The sequence below is a fragment of the Molothrus ater genome, chromosome 19, assembly GCF_012460135.2.
Source record: "Molothrus ater isolate BHLD 08-10-18 breed brown headed cowbird chromosome 19, BPBGC_Mater_1.1, whole genome shotgun sequence".
Taxonomy (NCBI): domain Eukaryota; kingdom Metazoa; phylum Chordata; class Aves; order Passeriformes; family Icteridae; genus Molothrus; species Molothrus ater.
In genome coordinates, this window is record NC_050496.2 from 8,954,201 (window position 1) to 8,978,913 (window position 24,713).

The 24,713-nt window shown below is 43.2% G+C and overlaps 1 protein-coding gene across 2 annotated transcripts in view; it reads right to left on the reverse strand.

The window, feature by feature from the left end:
- Positions 1 to 20,678, reverse strand: part of TEX2 (testis expressed 2) — a 46,308-nt gene extending 25,630 nt beyond the window's left edge. Inside the window, exons 1-2 of one of the 2 annotated variants that reach the window (XM_036394548.2) lie at positions 20,571 to 20,678; positions 734 to 2,388 (exon numbers count right to left, since the gene is read on the reverse strand). In XM_036394548.2, the coding sequence (XP_036250441.1) occupies positions 734 to 2,362 (1,629 nt within the window). In that variant the 5' untranslated portion in view covers positions 2,363 to 2,388; positions 20,571 to 20,678. Of the gene's footprint in view, positions 1 to 733; positions 2,389 to 20,533 lie in introns of both variants that reach the window. The other variant, XM_036394547.2, reaches the window with a different exon arrangement.
- Between the last annotated feature and the right edge of the window lie 4,035 nt (positions 20,679 to 24,713).

A 24,713-nucleotide genomic window follows, 5' to 3' on the forward strand; every position in this document is an offset into this window, starting at 1 on the left:
TCTGCAATTGGGAAAATATTATTTGAATTCATCACAGATGGAGATTAGGAGGGCAGGACAGGGACCAGAAGCACTGAAGGAACAGAGGGGTTGGGTGGATCACAGCTGGACAGGCAGCAAAGTGGCACACAAAGCGACAGCAAACTTGAAATATCTCAACAACAGCAACTGGAGGGCAGAGAGCAGGGAGGACAAACTTTCATTCAAAACCCAGCTCTCAGACACATTTTGCTGAACTGCAATTCCTCCTCCCTTTTCAATTAGCTCATGTTTGAGGATGACCCATATGCTCTCCAACTCTATGCTCTACTTGAACACAATGCTTTTGTCTCTGCTTATGAACAGACCAGACAAATTACTGCCTAGACAAAATATCCCAGAAACAAAATACATCTCCCAAGACACAGCTTCAAGCACAAATGTTATTGTACACACTAAACTTTGACACTGCTTGCTCTCAGTATTTCAGTTGGATTGTTTCAAATCTATCAGCAAAGCCATTTGCCCTTTTACTTTGAAGAAACTCCATTTTCTACTAATCCCTAAAGACACCAAAGTCTTACATATTCTTGAATACTAAACCATTTGTGCCCCTGCCAAAGTGAGTTGACCCTAAAAAACTATTTACAAGTGGGGACATTTCAGCTCATTTACACCCTCAGGATAAATCTAGTTTACTCCTTCTACTCAAAATAATGCACACAGACACACACACAAAATGCCAGGACCTCACCTTCAATATTTCAGGTTCTTTGATGTCCAGAGCTCCTGTATTCCATCGCTTTTTCATGCTTTTATGCAATTTGAGATACTCATGAGAACGTGGAATAAGAAGCCAAATCACACAGACAGCTACCATAAATCCAAGGGCCATTCCAAGTAAAAGTCCACTTAAATAGCCAGGGAGAGGGATAATAAGGTAAGCATAGACTAACAGTATTAATAAGTATAAAGTTTTCACTGGTATTTCAGACTGTTGCACATCCAGAGTATTTTCATCTTCACTACTGAGCATAGTAACAGTTTCCTCGGTCATCTCAGGCTCCACCACAGTTTCAGCAGGTTTATCAGTTTTGCTTTCTTCCTCTAGCAAGAAAAAGTCTTCAGAATACAGTTCACAAAACTCCTCATCCTCCCTGCTCACTAGTGCAGACAACAAACATTTTTCAAGTACAAGTGAAGGTTTTGACCCCACATCCTTTGTGCTTGCAGACTGAGAGCTTTTGGTCTCCATCTCTTTTGCATGTTCTTCTGCCCCTCTTGAGTGATTGCTCTTAGTCAAGTTAAAGTCACCCCCAGAGAAATCCCCTTCAGAATCACACTCCTCTTCCTTAATGCTGTAGTTGTTATTGCTTTCCAAATGGCCATTCAAACTGGAAAGGTTTGAGAGTTCTGAAGCACTTGAAGATAAGGCTTTGGGCCTGTGGCTACTACTTTCATCACCCATTATTTTGCTGAGCAGCTGAAGAGGCTCATAAATTACCTCAGAAAGGCGTCTTTTCGTATCTTCAATTTTAGCCTCCATTTCAGGTACTTTAAAAAAGGAACGAGTGTCGGAGGGGGATGTTAATGGAGAGGAGGGGGCAGTTTTAGAATCACCACCTGTAGCTCGAGGTTGAGTGAACTGTTTGAACAGATGCAAGTTCAGTTTTGAGTCAGGTGGCCTGTAAGACACAGCTTCAGAGTCCTGTTTAGAAGTGTCTGTAGACAGAGATTTCACCAAGGTTTTCATTAAGTGTCTGTGTCGCATCGGTGGGGTGGGTTCTTTTGGTTCCACTTCTGTTGAAAAGGACTTGACTAACCCCTTAAAAGGCTTTGAACTAGAAACTGTGGATGAGCCACTAGAGCAGGCAACTGACCTGGAAGGGGATGACGATGGGGAAGACAGACTGGATTTCTGTTCCACAGGTGGTGCTGGTGCACCTGATGAGCCAAATGCGTGACACGAGTGTGACGATGGCGACAGGACCGGTGGCACTGCACTGAGTATTTGGGATGGGGAAGAAGAGTCCAACAGCTTTACAGTTTCTGCAGCTGGCAGAACTGCAGGCGATGAGGACAGCGGTGATGCAGAGTTGGCCATGTTAAGCGAGGTAGCTGGACCAAAAAGGTCATGGCCGGTATGCTCAAAGCAGAGGTCTTCCTTGGCTTCAAGTGCTGTTACAATGCTTTGGTCATCTAGTTCCTCATCAAGAAACTCTTTAAACTCCTCTTCCTCCTCTTCTTCCTCCTTCCCAAATGCAGAGAAATGAATTGTGATGGTTTCTCGGGAGACAGATCGTTGGACCTGCACTTTGGGTGTTGACTGCTTTGAGGACATTTCACCAGTTTTGTCTGCATGGCTACTGTTCCGACTTGTCATTGCAGGTTCCAGAGATGTGTCAGAGTCTGGCAAGAAAACACAACACCACGTTAAATGCATTTTCCCCTGTTTCAAATACCCTTATTTTCAAGCATTAAGTCAAACACAATTTTACGTAGGAAAACATCCCAAATCAACTTACACAAAAAAATAAAACAAGAAGCAGGAGAAGCCTATGCTGAAAGTTACAGATGTAGGTTGCTGTGTGCTACATAAGATATTTCCACATACCACAAAATGGCAATATTAAAACATACCAGGCTGTTAAAATTATCTTCAAGTACCCTGAAATTACAGTTCATCTCTGAAGCACCACCTTTCTATTTTCCCTGCCAGATGTACCTCTGAGTTCCAGAGCCCCATCCCACCCCAACACACTGAAATATTTCACTCCTAATCCTAACCCTTCTACATGCAATAGTTAATGCTTTATACCTTATAAATAAAGAAAATTTGAAACTCAAAGCAAGGTCATAAATATGTAAAGGTCATAGTGTGGGGAGCACATTATTTAAGCATTTTATTGACCCATGAAAGTGAACTTAGCATATATTTACATGGAGAGGAAATAGCATGCAATTAAACCAAAGCACTGGTGACCATACACAGAGATGGACCAGGAATTACAGGATTAGCTCTGCTTCTCCAGCTGGGAGGCAGCACTTTATCTCCACTGCCAAGACAGCAAGTTTACCACTTCAGTAACTGAATTATTTTTCAGAAGCTGTTAAAATGCTGTAATCAAACTGTCAAGCTGAATTAATGCGAGGCCTTTGCTGACGTTTAAAGAGCAGTTCAGAAGAATGATTATGTGGTGGTGAAGAAATTGCACTTCACAAACAGTTGTGATATCAGATTGTATTATGCAGCAAGCTGGTGCCACCTGCTCGGCATCATCATCCTGCTGAAGGTTGTAGCCCTTTCTACTTCCTAGCAGAGCTGCTCATGTAAACATTTTTTAACCTGTCACTAAACTAAGCTGGGTTAAACATTTTAAACCAGCAGATCTTTGCTACACAGCTTATTCAGAGCAAGTATCTGTCCACAACTTCCTACACACTACAGTTGTCCATTTTATGGCTCCTAAATTGCTGACAATTCCTTGCTTCTTCCAGCATTTGTGAACTTCCCCAGCAGGCTGTACAGAAGGAGCCTGATGTTAACCTGCTTCGTGCAAAGCCTTCAGAAATTCCATTTGCAGGGTTTGGTTGTTTGTTGTTTTAAGTCTCATTTCTGCTGCATATGACCTGGAGCCAGTCTGGGTTCAAACAACCAAAAGAAACATTCAGACCCTGATCAAGCTTTCACTTGACATCTCACCCTTGCTCAGATGACTGCTTAGGAAACAAAAATTCTTTCTAAAGGTCACTTCTGACTACAGCTTTTACCATGGAACAGTTTTCTTCTGTCCTCCCCAAAATCCATCTGACCCATCCAAGCAGCAGCATTAACAGAGTTCCTTTCAGTGATGGAGTTGTGCCTCCAGCCCACCTGGGGCTCAGTATGTTGTTCCTTTTCTTACTACATCTGTGGATCAAGTAGTTATTTACCCAAATATTAAGAACCCTCAGTTACTGAGGTTTACATGTACAGTTATCAGTCACCTGTATGTATAACTTGGTGAGTGCTAAGGTTGCTGAGAAATCTGGTGTCTCATTTCCCTGTTGGATTAGCACACCTGGGAACCAGCAGCAGAGAGAATCCATGCTTCTGTCTGCTGTCCACCACAGACATGGCTCTGTTTCACACAGGTCAGACTGCAAAATACCAGATTTTTTGGACAAACACACCCAAATTTATTTTGGAGAGGGGGAAAAAATACTACTAGACAAGATACCTATCCAACCTCATTTCCATAGTGCTGGGCCATCAGCTATCACACATGTTTAATATTTTGGCCCAGTTGTGAAACTGCAAAATGAAAACATCAAAATTTGAAAGTACAAAAACCCTACACGTTTTCCAGGTCACTGAGCCATCACAGCTCAGTGATGGAAGGAAAGGAAGGAAAAAACAAAATAACATCAAAACCCCACAAATGACAAAATCCCCCATGCACACAGTGCTGTTGGCATCAGTTTGACCCTTTCTCTTCTGCTGTTCAGCCTTAATCATTTATCAATAATCTAGGAAAGCAGGAGAAAAAGATTAGCAATTCCTCCCATCCCCCAACAGCATTTTCACTGTGGCATTTTGTATCAGCTAGAACTCCATGGGTTTGGATAGCTCTTTAGCACACTGTGTTTACACTGAACATTAATTAGCTGGTGTTTAAACACCAGTTGCCATGCTGTGCTAATGCAGTGCTAATGACCTGAAACAGATGAACTTCACTTGCACACACCAAATGTACTGAAAAGAGATTTTACTGCTTACTGAACAAGCAAGATTTTCCTAACATCATGATTAACTTAACAGAGAAAGGAAGGAAATTCTTGATTAACCAGTATTTGCCTATCTCAAGCACGTTACTGTACCACAATTATGTCATATAAAAGAGCATGTTTTCAATCCATTCCTGAACACAATCTCTGTTTTACTGTAGAGGATTTGGGCTTTTGTTTTGTTTTTTCTTCTCAAAGTAGATGCTGAGAAGTTTTCCTTGACAGGTCTTTCTGTAGTTGCTAGGTTTTGATAAAGCTACTTCATCAGGCTCTTCAACCATACATTTTCAACTCTTGTATCATTTTAACAGATTCACTTCTTACTCATTTCTGGCTACATTTTCCTCACTCATTTCCTTCCCCTACTCCTCAGCTCCTCTCCCAGCTTTTGAAGACCTGATGTTCTAGCCTCACTATCTGAAGTGGCACAATTCCAAACTGATTGTTTGCAGATTATATTGGTACTTGAAGATACACAGGTTTTCACTGGTCCTTCTTTTGAAGGCCACACTGTTCCCCATTCTCTGGCTGCCTCTTCAAGGTTTTTCTGTTGATTCTGAAGATGCAAGGTATCAGTTTTATTTATGTGGCAGGCAGATCTGAGTAACAGTCTTACATTCTCAGGCTTCAAATGATCCAAAAAATGAACTTCTACCCGGAAGGGAAGAAGGCTGCTCAGAAAATAATTCCTTTCCCCCAGAGGTTTGAATTTTGAATGCTGTTGCAGGGTGGAATGAGATAGCTGCCAACCAACTGCTGCCATTTCCACTTCTGACCTCAAGGCACTGCATCCCCATCTCCCACAGAAGAGCAGTTTATAATCCTCACCTACAGGCATTGCTTTTAAAGCTCCATCAGCAGGAAGCCCTGAGCCAGGCAAACAGGGAGTGCAGCTGCCTGGGACAGAGAGCATTCCTCCCCCAGCCCTTTCCTGTGAGCAGGCAGGCAGCAGGGCTGGAGCTGAGGATGTCTCTGCCTGGGTGACAACACGCCTCCACCACACTGTGATGCACCTGGTGACAAACAGGGACACCCAGGGAGAGGCCAGCTGCGGGCTAGGCCACGGCACTCTTCTAAGTGTCACTGCAGTAGCTGTGCTCCTTCCCAGGAATGACTGACTGGGAGTTCACAGGAAGAGCCAAGCACCCAGCAATGTGTCCTTCTGCCCATAAACACCCCCCTGTTCCCTTCTCCTGCAGGACAAACACCCCCCACCCTCCTTCAGCTGTGCCCCAGAAAGCCCCTGCTCACAGCCCTGAGAAAACACACAGCCCATCCAAGAGCCTCAGACAATTGTCCACCAACTTTACACAGCAAAGCAATTCTTTTCACATTAACAATGTAGAAGGTGATTGAAACAACAAAGCAGCAAACTAGGAACTAACTTAGAAGGTCAAAGTTGCATATACCACACTTAGTCATAATCATTTAGTTGGAGAAACAGGCTGGATTGGGTAACTAAATTCACATGTTTTGCAGCAGCCAACTACTCCCATCACATTGCTATTACTTATTACAACATCTTCATGAGGGGGAAATGGTACACAGCACACTGTATTAGCAAAATGCTTTCAGAAAAATGTGCAACAAGGTTCAACACTTGCATTTTTGTTGCTACTAAACACAGACCAAAAAAATGTGTTTTCCACAAAACAGAAATTCTTCTCCTCCTAAGTAAAGGAAAAGCCTCACAGGTTACTAAACAGCACTGCAATACTTTCCCCTGTATCTGTCAGTTGCACCAGAAGTCCAAGTCCTAAATGCTGTTTAGGAAACAATGAATTTCATTACTGATAATGCTACAGTTCAACTTCATGCAGATTGCCACAGCTGCTCACAGGAAAGATCTTTCTCACTGGTTATGCCTCTGTTTCCCCAGTAACCTTTCTGGGCCATCACTCATCCAACTGCTTTGGCAGACTGGGAAAACCACCCAGTTGTTCTTCAGGATTCATGGGGCCTTTTTTATCATTTTGGGTTACAGGACAGTAATTTTCAAGTGCCAGACTCAAAACTTCATACTCTAAATCTACCCTTCATTTGGAAGGAAGAAGCAGCAGTATATTTGTTTTAGACAATCTCTGCAGCCTCCTTATGGAGTGAGAGATTTTATTTTAACAGAAAAAGGACCCCACTAACACATTACAGCCATGTTCCAAACCAGGCCAGCAGCACATTAAATCTCTCTCAGACAGGGAACACCTACACAAGGCAATATGATCTGAAATTCATATTTTCTCCCCGAAATTCTAGATTCTGTTTGATTTACTAGAGACTCAAGCAGTATCTGCCTTCCAACACTGAGATATGTGGGAGAACTGCTGCAATTCTTTGTACTTCATTAAAATAAGTAACAGAGCTCTCAGCATCAGACACAATTTTCTGTTAAGAGCAAGAAGTCTTCATTTCAGGTCCTTCAAAACGAAGCAAAATATTAGTGAAAAGTATTGCTTTGCCACAGAAGTAAAGCCAATTCCCATTTAGCCCAGAATGCCCTCCCTGAAGCAGAGAGCACAGCTGCTGGGACATTATCTGTCACATGGACTTCATCTCATTCAGCAGATCTATATCATAAAAGACAAAAAAATGAAGGGATACAAAATGCAAAATTCAACGTTCTTTCCTATCCCCATTCAAATTTCTAATTATGATCAATTAAATTCCCCTGGCATCTCCATGAGTTAATGTATTCCATAGTTAACATCTATTGTTCCTTTTACATCCACTAGTCATTACTTTTAAATGAACTACAGAGCCAGGGTTGGTAATTACTATCACACAATAGCCCTGTGAAACCTTCCTGTCAGGGATCCAGTTACCCAGCCTGGATGGAGATAAGGCTTCAGAGCTCAGTTTCCATCAGGAACAAGAAGGAAGTTCCCTTCCCTTTCCAAGTTCATGCAACTGGATTTGAGATACAGAGGTGGGGGAAAAACAAAAGCAACAAAACCTGTTTTAAATCCAAGGGCAGAAATGAAAAAGTTGACACCAACATCAAGTACTAAGACTGTGTTTTAAATGTGTTGAGCAGAAGCCGATCCCAGGTCATGGCCAAAACTGATGGTGCCACCCACCAGGGATCACAACACACACACACAGCACATACCCTGACAGAGAAACCCAGGTTAGCACAACGAAGCTGGTGAGAGCTAAAACATCTCCAGCAGGAGCTCTCTGAGCATCATTAAAAAAACCCAAATATGTTTGTGCAAATGCTTTTAAGTTCAGAAAAATTTAAGTTAAATAATCTCCATTTAAGTATGCTTAGCTATACTTAAAAAGAGAATCCTAGGCAAAATGTTAAAGTCTTATCAATGAGATTATACATTTAATGAAAATTATAAACCTATCAAAGAGATGAGTAAGAGTCATTTTAAGTCCAGGACAGAAAAGTCAAGTAAAATTGCAATGGCAAATAAGGAGTCTTCAAAACTACTGGAATTTTGTTGCAGACAAAATTACTGGAATTTTGTTGCTGCTGCTGAGGTCCCCAAGCTCATCTTTACAACACTTCAAAAATAATCAAGCAAAAATTGTTTAATGTTAGCTAAGTGAGTGTATTCTATATGAACATTTTCCCCAAAGACCTAAAAAAGGTCAGCTATCACATTAGCTCCCCTGCCTTTACTGATAAAAGAATAATAATAATTATTTCCTATTCTCCTTCCATGACACACCACTTACCAAAAACTTTAACATTTTCACTACAGTCCCATTTAACAAACACAAAAAGCTAAGCAGTTAAAGGTTCTCCAGAAACTCAGAAAAATCTAATTTCTTCTTATTTAATGATTTTTCTGAAGGCTGAAGTGAAGCAGTACTTTTAAGAAATCCAACACTTTCCCTAACAGAAGAAATAAAAGAAGTTTTTAGACAAAGCTCTGCTCTTTGGAACACATTCAAACTGCACCAGAGTATAATTATATTAAAGAACATTTACTCCCAGTTGGCACAATAAGAATGAATAAAAATGCTAGTACATACATAATACTTTCTCCATTCACATGTTCCCCTCCTATGAACTATATTCTTGTTTATTATTTGTAATTGCAAGCAACAGGTAGCACCTTTTCCTTCCAAAGCACTCCACATTGAACAGTTCAAAGGGACCTTTCATTAGTTTCTAGAACAAAATAAAATTGTAACCAACCACCACCATATCCCACCCTCTCACCCTCCACCACAGATTTTGGGGTTTTAGTCATTTCCTATAACAAATATTGCTGTCCTTAAAATTATGTTAAAATGTGGTTTTTCCAGGTAGCTAGTTGCTGGCATCAAAATTACCTAAAAAACTAATTTGGCCATAAGTGAGAAGAGAAATGCCCCAGAAAAAGACGAGTTTACAGACCTAGATCTGAAATTTCTGCAGCAAGGGATTCAGAAATAGACACATGAAAACAAGGGCAAACTCAGAGCCAGCCTAAAGCCAGCTTTTCCCACTCTCCTCAAACTGCTGGGTTCTCAAAACCCAACAATGCTCTGACAGTTCTGAGCAATAAATACATAACTGCTGCATCTGCTCTCTTCTAAAAGGGAGGAGAGTCTACATCAGAATCTTGTGGTGCTGCACAAGTTCTACATCTCAGCAGAACATGTTGGATTTCTATAATAATAACGCATCAAAAGTCTACATGTAAAAAATGACACCCAGTGGAAAGGGTAAATGGTGAGGTTAAACTGTGCAGAATTGTAACTTGCTCTCTTATCTCAGTAAAAAAAAAAATCACCTCCTCATTAATCTGATAAAAGATTATCTAAAACCTCTGTGGATTTATCCACAGCTGAAAACTCTGCCCACATCTCTGATTAAATTAAAGGTCACTATGAAATCTTTAGGGGAAATTCTGACCGAGTGACTTAGAGAAAAGCCTGTTTCCAAAATTAAGTACAAGAAGGTGCCCTGAATCCTAAATTAAAAAGGGCTTATCAGAATTGTCTTGCAGGCTCTTTTTCCCAGTGCAAATGCACATCAATAGGTAGAACTGCCAACAGGTAGCACGTGAGTATTCAAAGACTTCTTACATTTACATTCATTTCCTTAACAAAAAAATTACAGCACTAGTCACAGTACCTGCCAAGGTAAAACAACCATTACACACCTTCATATGAAAAGGTTTTAAAAAGAAACAGGTTTGTCCACATGAGGCTGGACTCAGATACACAGAGGAGCAGCACCAATTAGTAACTCAACCTCTAGGTCCCCATGTAAAATGTAGTTATGAGAGATTAGTAAAAAAGAAATGGAATCTACAGATTTACCCATAGGTATCAAAAGACATCTTTTTTTTTATCAGGGGATTTTGAATGATCAATCAAATTTCATATTTCTTATGTACAGCCCTCATTTTAATTTCATGTTCTGCAGAGGATTAGCATGCAAGGTGCCTCATGGCTTTTTAAGCTGACAGGACAAAACACAGTACACAATCATGGTCTCCTCAGGTCTCAGAGATGCTTTCAAAATTACAGAAGGGGATATTCTCTGGTGTTATTAAATAGCACTCAAGCTTTTAATACTTAGAATTATTTAGTTTCAGACCTAGCACATCCCTAAGAAGCAAGGTAATAACTCTTCAAATAAAATAAACAACTAGCAAAAACAGGCAAAGATCTGCAGAGCAGGCAGCTGGCACAAACCGAAACAAGAACAACAAACCAAAGCAAGGCTATTTTCAGAAAGCTTAAATTGTCTAGGGAAGGGAGGAGGGCTACATTTAACACAAATAAAGTATTCACACCTAACTAGAAGGGCAGTTGTACTTAAAACATGAGAATTAACTATCTGAAGGCAGCTGAAGATACAGAGCAAGCTGCAAACATTAACATGGGGAACTAACTGCTGGTAGAGGCACACTGATTACAGTTCTTCACCTCCTTGCATCTCAGCCACCCAAGGAAAAGTGTCTTTGATAAATGCAGAAAATGCATTTATGACAGATCAGGATTTCTCAGAAGCTTCTGCAAGCATACTCCCCAGAAGGTCCAAAGGACAGGAAAGGTTAGGACAAGGCCAATAAACAGGACTTCAAAACATGCAAGTTTTTTAAGAGTTGCCATCAAGTTTGAGTTAGGTGGGACAAAAGTAATTCAATCCAAAAGTCAAACTTCTCTGCAAAGTTTCTTTAAAATAATTGTTCCCAGCACCTAAGAGAGGCAGTCCTGCCAATCACTCCATGCCATGCAATGGTCTCTCCTGTCACTGGATTCCATGAAAAAATGAATGGACAAAGGTATTACCAGCATTTCCTGCTACCTGGAAACTACAAAAGAAACATAAATCAGCACCACAAGAACAGAAAAGCTCTTTGTGATCTAATTTTGGAAGAAAATGGACTAGAATTCCTGACTTCTCTGAGAGCCCTGTGCAGGTAATCATGTTATTTTTAGTTTCAGTATTATTAGGAGGGTTAGAAAAATTTTGCTCTAATTTACCTGACTGAAGAGCAGTGCTCACACAGATTATGGAACAAGATCATAAAGAGTCACTAACACCTTAAAGCAGCAACAGCAAAAGTGTGAACCACATTAATGCAGCTCTAGAATCACACATCTTCTAGCAAGAACTGTGCAGAGATATAAACTACTGATGACAGCTTCAGTGCACAAAATACTTCAACTTCTAATTCATAGAAAGGTCCATAGAAGGGTAACAAAACAAACTCTAAAGAATCCTTGTGCTAAGAGTAGCCAGAAAATAAAATGTCAGATTTGGAATTGGCGAGTAGCAGACATTTCTCTCACTGCTTAAGGCAACACTCATCTCATTCAGATTTATGTTCAACTCAGATATCTAGAAACTAAAATGCAAAGTTCAGCACCACTGTGGCTTTTCAGCTGGAGGACAGTGATGAGCACAGGGGAACATCCAAGACACTGAAATGGAGCTCAGATGGCCCCAAACGACCTGAATTTTACCATGCTAAGAACAAAGCATTTTGCTTATTAAAAAAAAGCCAAAAACCCAAGAAAACAGACAACACAAAACCACTGTAGACCCTCAATGAGCACAGATATTAAGTGAGGCTCAATATAAGCATTAGGACAGGCAACTCAGAGCTCCCCAGCTTCCCAACTGGCTGTCATGACATAAAGGCTCTGGGGAGCTGTCAAAAGCCTCTAGAGCCTTGCAACTGTTACAAACATTTCAAATCCCTCAATGACTAATTTTGAATTAAAGAGTGGCTCAATGACTAATTTTGAATTAAAGAGTGGCTTAAGTATTTTATGATTAAAAACACTGGACTGTGAGACAGACACAAAAATACTCACTCAAGTGCACAGGGCTGAAGCACCTATACAATTCCTAGTTATTCTATTACAGTACATTCTACTATTTCACAAAATCCACAAAAGCATTAAGGCAAAAAACATTCCCACATGTGTTTTCATGTAAATACATTTTCTTAGTTTTCCCACAGTATTTATGACTCTGAGCATTTCAAGGTGTAAACTTATTGACTGACAGACATTGGCAACAATTTTCCCTGGACTTTGTAATTCAGGACATGAAAGAGGCCTTGCCACAAACAGCACTGAAATCAAAGGCAGCAGCTCCATCTGCATTCCCCTCTGTTTCTTGCATTACACACAGAAGAGAGCAGTACTCAATGAATCACTGAAATATATGAAAGCTTTCTGGTGGTTTGGTTTTGGGCAGCTTTTTGGTTTTTTTTCACGAGCAATGGAGGTAACTCCTATTTCTAACAGCTGCAATACACTTTAATTGCAACATCTGACAGGTCAATTACAGATTGCCTGACCTTAACAGCTGCTTTACAGGCCTGACTCCCATTGAAACCAACTGAGTCAGAAAATGATGAGCACCTCCCACAACATATTTTTTTTATGCCTAATTGCTAAGAAACCATGGGAGATAGATGGGAAAAAAATCCCCAGCTTTGCTGGCATTCTGAATTTAAATGATCATTTCACAGCAATGTAAAGGCACGTATTGCTCCTAAGGAGAAGGGAAGTCAGTACACTGAGAGGGTAAAGTGAGGTCCTTGGGCATATGGGGATCCTTCCCACTCTGTTTTTCTTCTCAAAATGTGGCACTGATAACAAGCCTGGAAGGATCATTTGTCATGTGCATACTCAAAACAAACAAACAAACAAAATAAGTTTGGGAAGAACATAAACAGAGCTCTCCTCTCTTCTTTTTTCAGCAGCATGGATCTACCCCAACACGGTCATTCCCTGTGTGAACCAGGCCACCAGTGTGAAATTAAAGAAAAATAAAATTTTCCTTAAAAGGTTTAAGTTCATTAAAGGTTTTCTGAACTTTTCAGCACTGCTTGAGAAGTGTTCTCACCCATTACTCATTTTCTCTCAACATTTGCTCCTCTATGGTATAATTCAGTCATAGCACACAGACACAGGTCCTTAACTTAGTGGAAGGCAGACCAGTACAATGGGACTTCTGTAAATGAAATCATTCCTCCAAAACTCTATTTCAGAGAAGCACATACTGAATTTTGACCAGCTACATAGGGAGCTGTAAAACACACACACAGATATCACTTCTGAGAACATTAATCAGCAGAGCTGTCTGCAGGAATTTCATGACAACTCCACAAGCTGAAAAGTAAAAAAGTCAGCAGGTGGGTGTCTTGTAGCAATACACACCAAAATTCACCAGTTACCTGCTGAATCCACAGTGCAATATGAACAGCTTAAAAAAAATTTAATGAATTTTTAAGAACTCCAGTTCTACTTTACATTCAAGCTGTATTAATGCAAACTCTCTGTTGTCATTCTCCTTTGGGGTTACTTCCTTGTAAAAAAGAGCTAAAGTCTTCCCTTTCTAATCCTATATTTTTATTCAAGAAAAAGGTATCATCAGTGTAATTTGTCCAGGAAATGCTTTCAGCACCATCAAAGTTTCTACTACTGCATTTAGAAATAATTTCTACAGTCTCAACCAGCTAAAAAACAGTTAAGGGTGAATGCACTCCCCTCTATGTGGGTTACATTTTGTGCACACACATACACAGAAAGGGAAGTGTCATTAAAGCAGCTTCAAGGAAATTAATTTTAGGTCATCAATTTTAAGGTCTTGATTTGCTGGGAGATAAAAGAACAGCAAAAGCCACCAGATGGATTCAAAAGGGCAAGGGAAATAAGTGTCTTTGAGCCATATCCTGCCTTGTCCAATTACAGAATTATGCAGGCAAGTCTAATTTCAGGCATAGGGCAATGTTCTATATCCATGCTGAATTCATCCACCAGGCATTTGTTTACCAGAGAGCCAAGCTCTGAATTACAAGCACCATGAGCAGGTCTGTGGGTATGCACAGCACATACCCAGGGTGTGGGGGTGTAAACGAGGCTTTTAATTGCTCAGAGAGGTCAGGGCTGAGAAGCCAAGCAGGAGTGGCAGCTCAGGCTGTCTGCCAGGATAAGGTGACAAAATAGTGAGGACTGCAGGGTGAGGAAGGTGCTCCCATCCCTGCAGAGCTGCCTCTGCTGTGCTCTGCACAACAAAGGCTTCAGACAACATTGGTCACTCGTTTGGGGAAACTGAACTGAGCAGTGCAAGTGGAAATGCACTCATGGGATGGAAATCTCTCACCTCCACTCCTCACCACGAGCTCCTCTCTGTGCAAATGAGGAACAGCCTCCACACCCCCTCCAAAGCTCTCCCAGCTCCATGAAGGATCAGAAGTGTTATGCCAATAACATTCCCTTCTCCAGCAGCCCGAGATCAGAACAGACCACACAAACCAGCATTGATCTGGCTGGGGTTATGGAGGAGGAGGCTCCAGGAGCCACTGATCACACCTCACCCATTTTTGTCCATAAAGACGTTTGCAGAGCAGTCAGTCCAAGGTATTTTCATTGGTAAATGCACTGCTTAGGGCAGCTGGATGGAAGAAGCAGACACATCCCGAGAAAGCAAAAAAAACCACATCCCGAGAAAGCAAAACCACCATAGGGCAGCACCACTATTTACTCATTTTTATCATTTCAATTGTGAAGTTTTAACATGGAAGAAAGAATGATAGCTAGGATGTAGGCAGGATTTAAAAGTAAAACTGGAAAGTTGGCCCAACTCATCAGAAAAGCAAAGGTTCGTAAGTAAAATCTGTTTAATGCTCCAAAACCATTGCCAATCCACATCTTAAAGCTGCATGACAAAAGAAATGGAGAGCCACACAACTGAATGTTTACACTTTTAAATATAACACACCTCTTAATGCAAATTTTCAGACACTCACAGAGTTTTCTGAAACTGTCAGGCACTGCTTTTGGCTTGCCTGAAATCTCTCAGCAGTGTTAAGGCTTCTGGGAACACTCAACCTGTTCTCAAAAAGGGAATGATAAAAGGGAATAAAGGGAATTACAAAATAGGAGAAAGTTTGTATGCACAGCTGGTCCGTTCTCCATCCACATCTCTTGCTACTCACTAAAAATAACATAAAAATAGAAGAGTAACACTTTTTTCTTTTCTATAAAAACATTTTTGTAAAGTTGTCACACATCTGCTCAGAAGGTTTATTCAAAACCTGGCAGAGTGTTTATTAACTAGCACGCTTCTGAACTGACAGACATTCAGGATTATCTTCCTCTTAGTTCTTTCCACTTCTCCTAATTCCTTTGTTTAATACTTCAAGTTAAGTTCAAAAGGAAGAAGTGTGGAAATGATTAGACAAAAAGAAATGCTACTGAGGAGGTCCTACAAAGATAAGCCTTATCAAACGTCACAGCAGCTCCAAACACGTCAAGAGTTGTACAGATCACTTCCATTTCCCACCAAAGTACATTTATTTATGTGACCAACCCCAAGTATTACACAAGAGTATGAGGAAAAAAGCGAAGCCACTCCAGGCAACAGGGATGCCAGATACATATTAAGCAAGCAGAATGGCAATGCCTGGCTTGGAAAGCACCCAGGGAGAATCTCCACCTTGCCCTGGCCACAGTGGGGCAGGGAGATGGGAACAAGCAGGGGGAGGTGCCCGCAGGCAGGGCTGTGGGAACAATGCTCTGCAATGCTCTGCTCCTGCAGGGCATCACTCCTTGGGACGGATCCCTGGCACAGCCCCGCCAGGGGAGGCAGGCTCTGGGTGCCTGGGGGCTGCAGAGGACAAGGAGGCAGAACAGGCTGCAGCTCCCAGGCAGGAGACAGCCAGCCCAACTCAGGCAGCTTCCACTGCCTCTCCATGTCACATGCTGGGTGACATTTCCTACCCAAGCTCCCACAACACAGGCGTGTGAGCACCACCAGCTCCTTCCCCACACAGAGCCCTCATTCTTCCAGCCTGTCTGGGCTCATAAAAACAGTTTTCTTTTCTCAGTCTTAATGCTGACTTCCAGGGAAATAGCATGTTTTTACATCTCTCTTTTTAATTTCAGATCAGTACTTTACTGCAGTCATGACAGGTCACATTCACATTTCACTCCTCTCCCATCTGCTTTGAAATTCCCAGTATCAAAGGAGTCCATAACTTTGTGCTTATAATTTTGCAGTCCTATTTTACAACAGAAACGTAATTTAAACAAAACACATGAAATCCAGAGTAAGATCTAAAGTCTTGTAGCTCTGTCTTCTGTTTCCACTAATAAAACCCAACATAGCAATTTTTTTGACCAAAGAGATCCTTTAAAAGAGCACTCCAATGCCTGAATAACGATTTTCATACTCTTGAAAGAGATCCTGTTCTAAGCTTGAGCATCCCATCTTCTCACAGCTCCAGGATAACAATTCTGCAGGACAACAACACAGTCACAGCACTAAGGGACATTCTCCTGCAATATTCCTGTCATCCAACACCAGCAGGGTCAGAGGGCACAACACTTTATAAACCACTGAGACACAGGGTAATGAATATTAAAGCCTGGTTCACACAACGATTCATTTCTGCTGCCCTCCTGGCCTTTATGGGGAAACACCACTGTTTACCATGTTTATTGATCTTCTGTTATCCACTGTCCATCAGTCCTCTTCCCTTTTAGAACCCCAACTGCACTGGGTATTGATTTGGACTTTGCACAGCAGAGTAACACACTTTACTGTCAGGAGAGGAGAGAGTTAACACAAACAGGAAAGATAATGAACAGAGAGGTGGGAGTTTTGAGGAGCAGAAAGGCAAGTTCAGAGAATAAACCCTGTTTTATCATTATATTCTCGTGTCCCTCCACAGACACTAACAATTGTCTTCAACAGAGACAACAGTACCCAGAGAATAAATATGACTGGTAAGTAACACAACACCCTGGAACTTCTCTCCTCCCAGAGGGTGAAGCAGGAAATAAAAACACCAGCAAAACTTACAGGGATTATTGCACACTGCAGGCACCTCAGTCACTCTGACCTACTCTACCATCAAAACTTGCTCCTCTGCTTCCTTTCCCTCACCACTTCCAACAGAAGCAAGATGGACCGTGGCTAACACAGGAAGTCTTCAAGCAAAGCCTCTCAGATGCTTCAATTGAGCAGTTCCAACTTAAGACACTTGGGTTTTATTTTTCAGAGATAATGGTCATCAAGGAGTCCATTAAAGGAAATGATGAAAGAGGCAGATTCTGCATTACTGAACTGGTCTGACTGGGAGTCCTGCACTACACTGGTTGCATTGTTACTGTCCTGACCAAGGAGAGGAGATTTTGCTCTGTACAGACTCAAACTCATGAAACCAAGTTAGCACAAGGCAGCTTCCAGAGCAAAACTCCAGTAAGGACGTGTGTTAAAGAACATAAAAATCACCTTAAAAAGACTTAGAATTCCATTTGTCAAGTATGTAAATACTTTAGGAGCTGTGATACACAAAGCTTGGCCTAAATCCAAGCAAATCCATTCACTTAGAGCTCTTCTGAAGACGATACTACTTCAGTGCTATCTCTGCAGGAGGTCAACCCTCATCCCTCACAATGCTCTGAGGAACAGGGGCTGAGGCTGCTGGGTGAGGGTAAATCCTCCCAGCCAATGCACAACCTTCAGGTCTTGTTGTCTTTAGCTGGAAATGGGATTTTGATCAATTATTATTAACTTTCTGCCTTCAAACTTCTGTGCTTGCCATGTTAACAGAAGCTTTATAGAAGCGACCTCCAAGAAGAGATAATTCACGATTCTGTCAAGAACAGCTGATCATATATTTTTATGACACATTAATTGGGATTTTTGTCCAGCAGAGATGATTAATTCACCACTTGCAGTACAAAACCCCCCCAAAACAAACCCTTTACTTTGTGAATCTGAACCATTTAGCACAATCCTCTACAATATGGAGCGGTACACTTTTTTTTTTTGTATCAACAGTTCTGATATGATATTGTTCTCTCAGTAGCTCAGTGTTCCACCCTCCTCCGCCTTGAAAGCACAAGACATCCTTTCAAGTGTCCACTTTGCATTACTTAAAAATGTTCATGTCCTTTATCAGGCACATGTGGAACCCTTGTGCACTTCCAGAGTCGGTTTCTACTCTGAATACATCTCTTCTAATACAAAGTACACACTCATGACAGCTCACAGTATTAACTCTTATCTTTTTTTCTCTAATCTCTAAGCCTACATTACGCTCTCATTTTCCAGCATACATTGTCATCTGACTGTTTCATTTAGGGCAGTAAGGGTTTCTAGAACATGAGGCCTTTATTCATGGATAAATGTTTTAGAGCACACTGAATTAGCATTACTACTGTGGACATCTGATACCACAGTTTCTAGCTTACCAAAGAAAAATAATAAAAATCCAGAGATTTGAGGGACTTTTCCAAGCTCCAAGACTGTGTTTAAGACCAGACTTTACTTACCCTCCCCTCCATTCTTTTGGAACTTAGTTTATCCTAATAAACAGCCTTCACTGTCCTCAGCTCCTGGGCAGGTTTCAGTTACACTCTGCACACTCAGCACCACAATTTCTTCATCTCACAGGCAGAAACTGCTAAAGCTCAGCCCTGGAGAGCAGGACAGGGGAACATGTCCCTACCTATGGCCACTGCCATGCCTGTGACTGGTCACCTTCACCCGCACAATGGAACTCTGGTGGCCTTCCAGATGTGGTACAGGAGAAACTCTGATTTCATCACAGAGAATTGGTTGAGTTGGCACAAAAGGTAGGGGTAGAGCAGCACAGTCCCCAAATGGATCAACTAAAAAGCTCTTTGAATGCCACAATGCATCCTCAGTCCTCTAGCTCCATGATTTTAAATGCATTTCACTTATATTAGCCTTGTATTTGCTAAGTAAGTTTCATTAATTCCCATTACTTTGTTTACACACCTACCACAACAGAGAAATTACTGGCATTACCCATTATATCCAGGCTTCCTGCTCCACATTCTTTACTTTGAAAAACAGTTGGATTAGAAGTTCTTTAGTTAGAAACAACTAAGTATTTGGTATTAAAAGCTGGAAGTCTTAAGAGTTGTTATCACACAAAAAGAAGTACGTAATTAATACACACTATTGGGCCATGTCCTTCTTCAAGTTTTAACTTTGGATTTTTTTTTTTCCTGAAATAGGTCATTTCAATAAGGTCTTTGCATGGACCAGAAGTGCTGTTCACAAGAGAAGCATTCAGCTTGCCAGTACAACTCCCAGGCTATATCATACCCCAGCAAACTCCAGTGTAAGACACCTCTGAGCACAGAATCAACTTCTTGGTCTTTAACTCAAGGGAGAAAGCACCTGCACTGCTTGAGAAACACCACCTCAAGCCTCAGCACCTACTTGGAGCACAATTAATGTGCCACCCACAACTCAGCACCTCGTTGGATCAGCTCAGAAGTCAGAGTAGTAACCTCTCATAAATCATAAAACAGCATCACGTCAGAGTCTTTAAAAGTCAATTTTAACATCCCAAGTCACTAGTTTACCATTTTACACTTAAGGTAAAGTCCTTTTACCTCTCATTTAGCAAATTTTCAGTTCCAAGAAAATCAAAACAGAGAACTCACACTGCCTGAATTTTATTCAATTTAGGAATATTAAGTTATTTCAGCACTAAAATGACAACATCTTCTCATAAAAATATACACCCCTGAAATTGCAACCCCTTATTTTTCCTGAGTTGCACAGGCAATATCATCTTAAAAGAGGAGTATGACAAAGCATCTTAACAGAAGATAATCTCACAGCACTGAAGACTTACGCTAATTTATCTTATGGTTATAATACTTAAGTGGCATACAAAAGTTTCAATTAACCTCCGCTGTATACTTCATTTCCCAAAATTATGATCGGGAGCTCCTCAAGACATTTGCTGACAGACACAAATCACCAAGAAGTTCAGCACAAACATTCAGGAGGAACTTTAGCACACGCTGAAGAGACACAGTATACGGGTTTAGCCCCTGAACTGCAATGAAGATAACACAGATGACACTGAAAATTACAAGAGAAGCAGAAACCAAGGAGCCGACAGCTGGGGCAAGAGAGAGGAAACAATTTTAGTAGACAGGAAACCTCTCGCCTTTGGTGGCAAAAGCCAACTGAAAAATTCTCCCCCGGTTTCAGCAGAAGCGACCGCTGCCGCCTCCTCTGTCGTTTGTTTTTAAGGTGCCGCTCGTACTCCGGCAGCTCCTGCCCAGCGGCAGCCCCGGCTCGGCAAACCCGGCTCCCGCGCCGAGCAGCGGCGGCTCCATCCCGCCCAGCCCCGCACCGGCCCCGCTCCCCGCGGGCTCCCGGCTCTCCCCCGGCCGCCATCCGCCCTGCCCGGCCCCGGGAGCCGCCCGCGGCCCGGCCCGACCGCCGCCCTCGGCCCCTGCGCTCCTCCCTGCCCGCAGCCCGCGGGGACCGGCGGGCGCTGCCGGCCGCCCTCACGGCACTGCCCGGCCCCCTCACCTCAGCCGCGGCTCTCGGCACTGCCCGGCCCCCTCACCTCAGCCGCGGCTCTCGGCACTGCCCCAGCCCCTCGCCTCAGCCCCGGCTCATGGCACTGCCCGCTCCTGCCCGCGCCGGGCGGCGGCAGCGGCGGGGAGGCGACGGCGCCGCCAATCCGGGCCCCGCGGGGGGACGGGCCTGCCCGAGCCGCCGCAGCGCCGGCCCGAGGGGCGGGACGGGGCGGGACGGGGCGGGACGGAGCGGGGCGGGCGGGGGCGGGGACGAGGACAGGGACAGGGGACAGGGGGACAGGGGCAGCCCTGGCAGCCGGAGCGGCCCTGTCCGTCCCTCGGGCGCTGCCGGTGTTCCTGCGGCCGGTGGTGGTGACGCTCGGAACGGCCCCCGGGGTGAGGAGCCGCTCGGGCCCGCGGCCGGCGCGGGTGCGGAGCTGCGGCCGCTCCCGGTTCCAGCCGCTCCCGGGCGTGCCGAGCCTCCCGCGCCCCGTGAGGGCCGCCCCGGTAATCCGCCCGTTCCAGGAACGCGGCGCTCGGTGCGGGTTTGTGGCACGGCTCGGTGCGGGGCATCGCTGGGGGAGCGGCTGCGGCAGGAAGCGTGTGCGCGACCAGGCACAGAGAAAGGAGCTGGTTGGGATCTAAACAGTGCAGAAATGGCCAAAAATTATCGGCTCCCTCACCGAGCAGGCACTTATCCCAGGAAACCTGCCCTGGCAGAGGTCATTTTATTTACCCTTCATATTTCCCAATTTGCAGCAGACAGAGAAAAAAAAATTAATTCTCTGTGTCAAAAGGTTGCTTTCTCAATAATGGTCTTATGCAACAAATTACAGCCTTTCTACTGCTTTTACCCTTTACTTAATTGCTCTTGCCTTTGAAGGCAATTAATGATGACATTACAGCATTACACCGGGTCAGGCTGATGCTGGCCCAGGTTTCTTTAGTCAACCCTTGGGTTAATTTGGCTGTGCCAATTATCTTCTCTTTAATAATTTCAGTTTGAATTAAAACATAAAGAATCCTGCAAGATCTTTCAGACTCTTATTTCATACCAGCTTTTAAATTTATGATACTTTATGAGGTGATGGGACAAAATTTATTTACTAACCAATATTTAGTGAGATGTGTGAGCAGAATTCAAATTATTCCAAACTAGCCATTGTGAAGAGTTAAACATAAATTATTAATTTTCAAACAGTTTCCTATGTTACCTGCAGCTGTAGCTGTGCTGAGGTCAGGGGTGCTGTTGCACAAGGCATTACACACATGGCACATAGAGGGGTTGCAGTCTAGGTCAGAAGTAGATGCAGGTAGCACTCAGACTGCTTCTCTCATTAAATGGCAGCAATAGTTCAGTGCTTGTGGAAGTGAATTATTCACAGGCATCTCTGAGTTCTGTTTTTAAAAGCAGGATTCCTGCATGTAATGGAAAAATCAGAGTTACTGGGAGCAGCCAGCACCTGCCAAAATCTGCTTCAGTGAGGAATGGCCTGAGCTCACCAAATGGATGGTCAGAGCCTTCAAGCTGTTGGATGTCCAAGCAATAAACTCAGCAGTCTGAAGGGTCACAGCTGAAGGAACTGATGGAACCCAGCAAAAGACGGCACTGTGTGAGTGTCACTGCAGAACCTCAATTTAGTCTTAATTTTTTTAATGAAAAAGACAACATTCTATTTGAAATACAGATACACATATTCATCTAAGACATGGTTCTGTTCATGGCTGTCCTTGTATATAGGAGAACTTTGAATCCTTATACAAAGCTCATGTTAATGTTTCCAGAGTCTGGAGATAAGATAATGGTTGTTTCCTTAACAACAGGTTTTCCCTGCAGTACAGAGCCTACAGCTGAAGCTGTGGCTGACAGGTTGGTTTTGGCTGTATTAAACTACAATCAACTCACTGGAATCTCTGAAGCTTTTCCTGCCCTCTCTTTGCATGTAACTTAGGCAACACATGGACTAGAACTCCTGACCTCAAGATAAATATTTGTGCACCTGGAGTTAGGCCCTCAGCAAAGGCTTCTTCCATAGCATGGTACATGCTGAGCAAAGGCTGGAGCAGCCACTGGGAAAAACTGGGCACAAGCTGTGCCTGACCAGGGTACCACACTCTGGGCTTCATGGGAATCCTCTTCTAAAGACAAGTTCCAGTCTGGTGGAAGGGAGGCAAAAGGAAAAATCTCAGAATACTTGAATCACTCAGTGCTGTAAGAGTAAATCCTTTTGTTGGATTATCTACCTTCCACCTATCCTACAAAAAGACAAGAGAATAAAGTAATGCTTATTTATTTTTAATATTTCAGTATCCCATGTATACAGTCATTCTGAGAAGCAGCAGCCTGCAGGCTCCAGAAACAGGTATCTACAGTCAGGAGCTGCTTTTGAAAAGAATTACTTTAATCTTTTGGAATATGTGAAGGAGACATTAAAAACCTTTAAAAGCAGTGCTTGAGCAGGCTGTAAAATAATAGGTGGTAATATTTCTCCCCCAGAACTACTGTGAAGCTCAGTTCATTTCTCTATAATGCCCCCATCAGTATTTCACAGCTCAGGGCAGTTTAATGCCTCTACTTTTGTGAGAAAAGAACATTACATGAGCTTTGGGGTTCCACATGGTTTTCACAAATCCCATTGCTGTCAGATCCTGGGGAAGACCCAAGAGCTGCAGGACAGCCCTGCTTGCAATTCTATGCTGAGAAGCTTTAAGAGGAATGAGGCAGCAGCTGAGCCTGAACGTGTGAGTCTTGGCAAACACAGGGTTGTGTGTGTGAGAGCAGCTGTACTGTTGGTTTGTTTGGTTGTTACCAGTGCAACATCAAACACAACGGAAAGAAGCTTAGCATGGAAAACCCAAACAAGGCTCCAGCCCACCCAGTGTGTACAGAGCTCAGCAAGGACTGGCAATGCTGGGGCTTCCCAGTGCTTCAGCTGGCTCTGACTGAGGGTGTGGAGAGCAGTATGAGCTTCCTGAAAGCCACATTCCTTCCACAGCTCTTGTGGGCCCATCTTCTACTTCTCAAATGAGTGAGAGTGTTCTCAGCACCTCCCAGATTCTTTCTCTGCCAGTGGCTTCCCTGCTGTCTTTGGATCTGAATTGTCTAACTTGCAAATTGCCCATCCTGTCCTCCACGCCATCCCTTCTCCCCACTGATCCCAGCCCCTGGGCCTGGCTCCTTGCTGGCACAAAGGGGCACAGCCTGGACATGCCCTCCCCAGGGAGCCTCCCCATTCAGCTCCCCAAGCCTGCCTCCAAATCTGCTACTCTGTTTCTAAAATCCCCTGGGAACTGCAGAAATTCTGAGCTCTTGTTGCTTCCTGTGCTAAAGCACCTTATTCTGGGGTTTGGGGTTTTTTTATTGCTGCTTCATGTTTAAAGCTGATCACAGAATCATTAAGGTTGGAAAAGACATCCAAGATTATTGAGTCCAACCTTTGATCATCACCTTGTCAGCTAGACCAGAGCATTCATAACTCCTCAATTACAAAAGGAGACAGGTCTCAAATCCAGCTGTGAAATAAAAGGAATATCTCCACCATATCCAAAGGAATGGTGGAGAGAAACAACATTAAAAATTACAGGAATTTAGTGTTTGTTTGCCCTTGTGATCTTCTTATTTCCCTCTTTTTTTCCTTTTTAAAAATTTTAAAAATTTTATTTATTTAAGACATCTAGACTCTCAAGTATCTGTGGAGGAACAGCTCTATGCAGCTGCTCAAGTCCTTGCACTCAGAGAAGACACATTGCCAGAGCCAGAGGAGGTTCCAAATTGCACTCATGTCCAGCACAGCCTCTGGTGCTGCCAGGAGCTCAGGTGGAGTCACAGGACAGGCCAAAGCAGGGCCAGGCAGGTGTGCAGAGCCTGTCAGGGTGTGCTGGTGCTGCCAAGGTGACCCCCAGAGGCAGAGCAGCTCCCAGGGAAGGTGCTTGCAGGGCAGCCTGGATCAGGCGGTTTCAGTGCTGGGAATTTGCACCGGCTTCTCTCAGACCTGCAAAACATTCTGGATGGTTCTCACGTGGGTTTGTCTCTCCCTGACACTGAATGCAGACTGGGGAAATGGCCAGAGCACCCCTGCAGTGATGCCACCCATCACAGGGGAAGGGACAGGTCCCTGGGCCACCCAGAACAGCCACGTGCCTGCTGCCAAAGTCACAGCAAGGTTGTAGGAGCTGGTGTCTGTATTTCA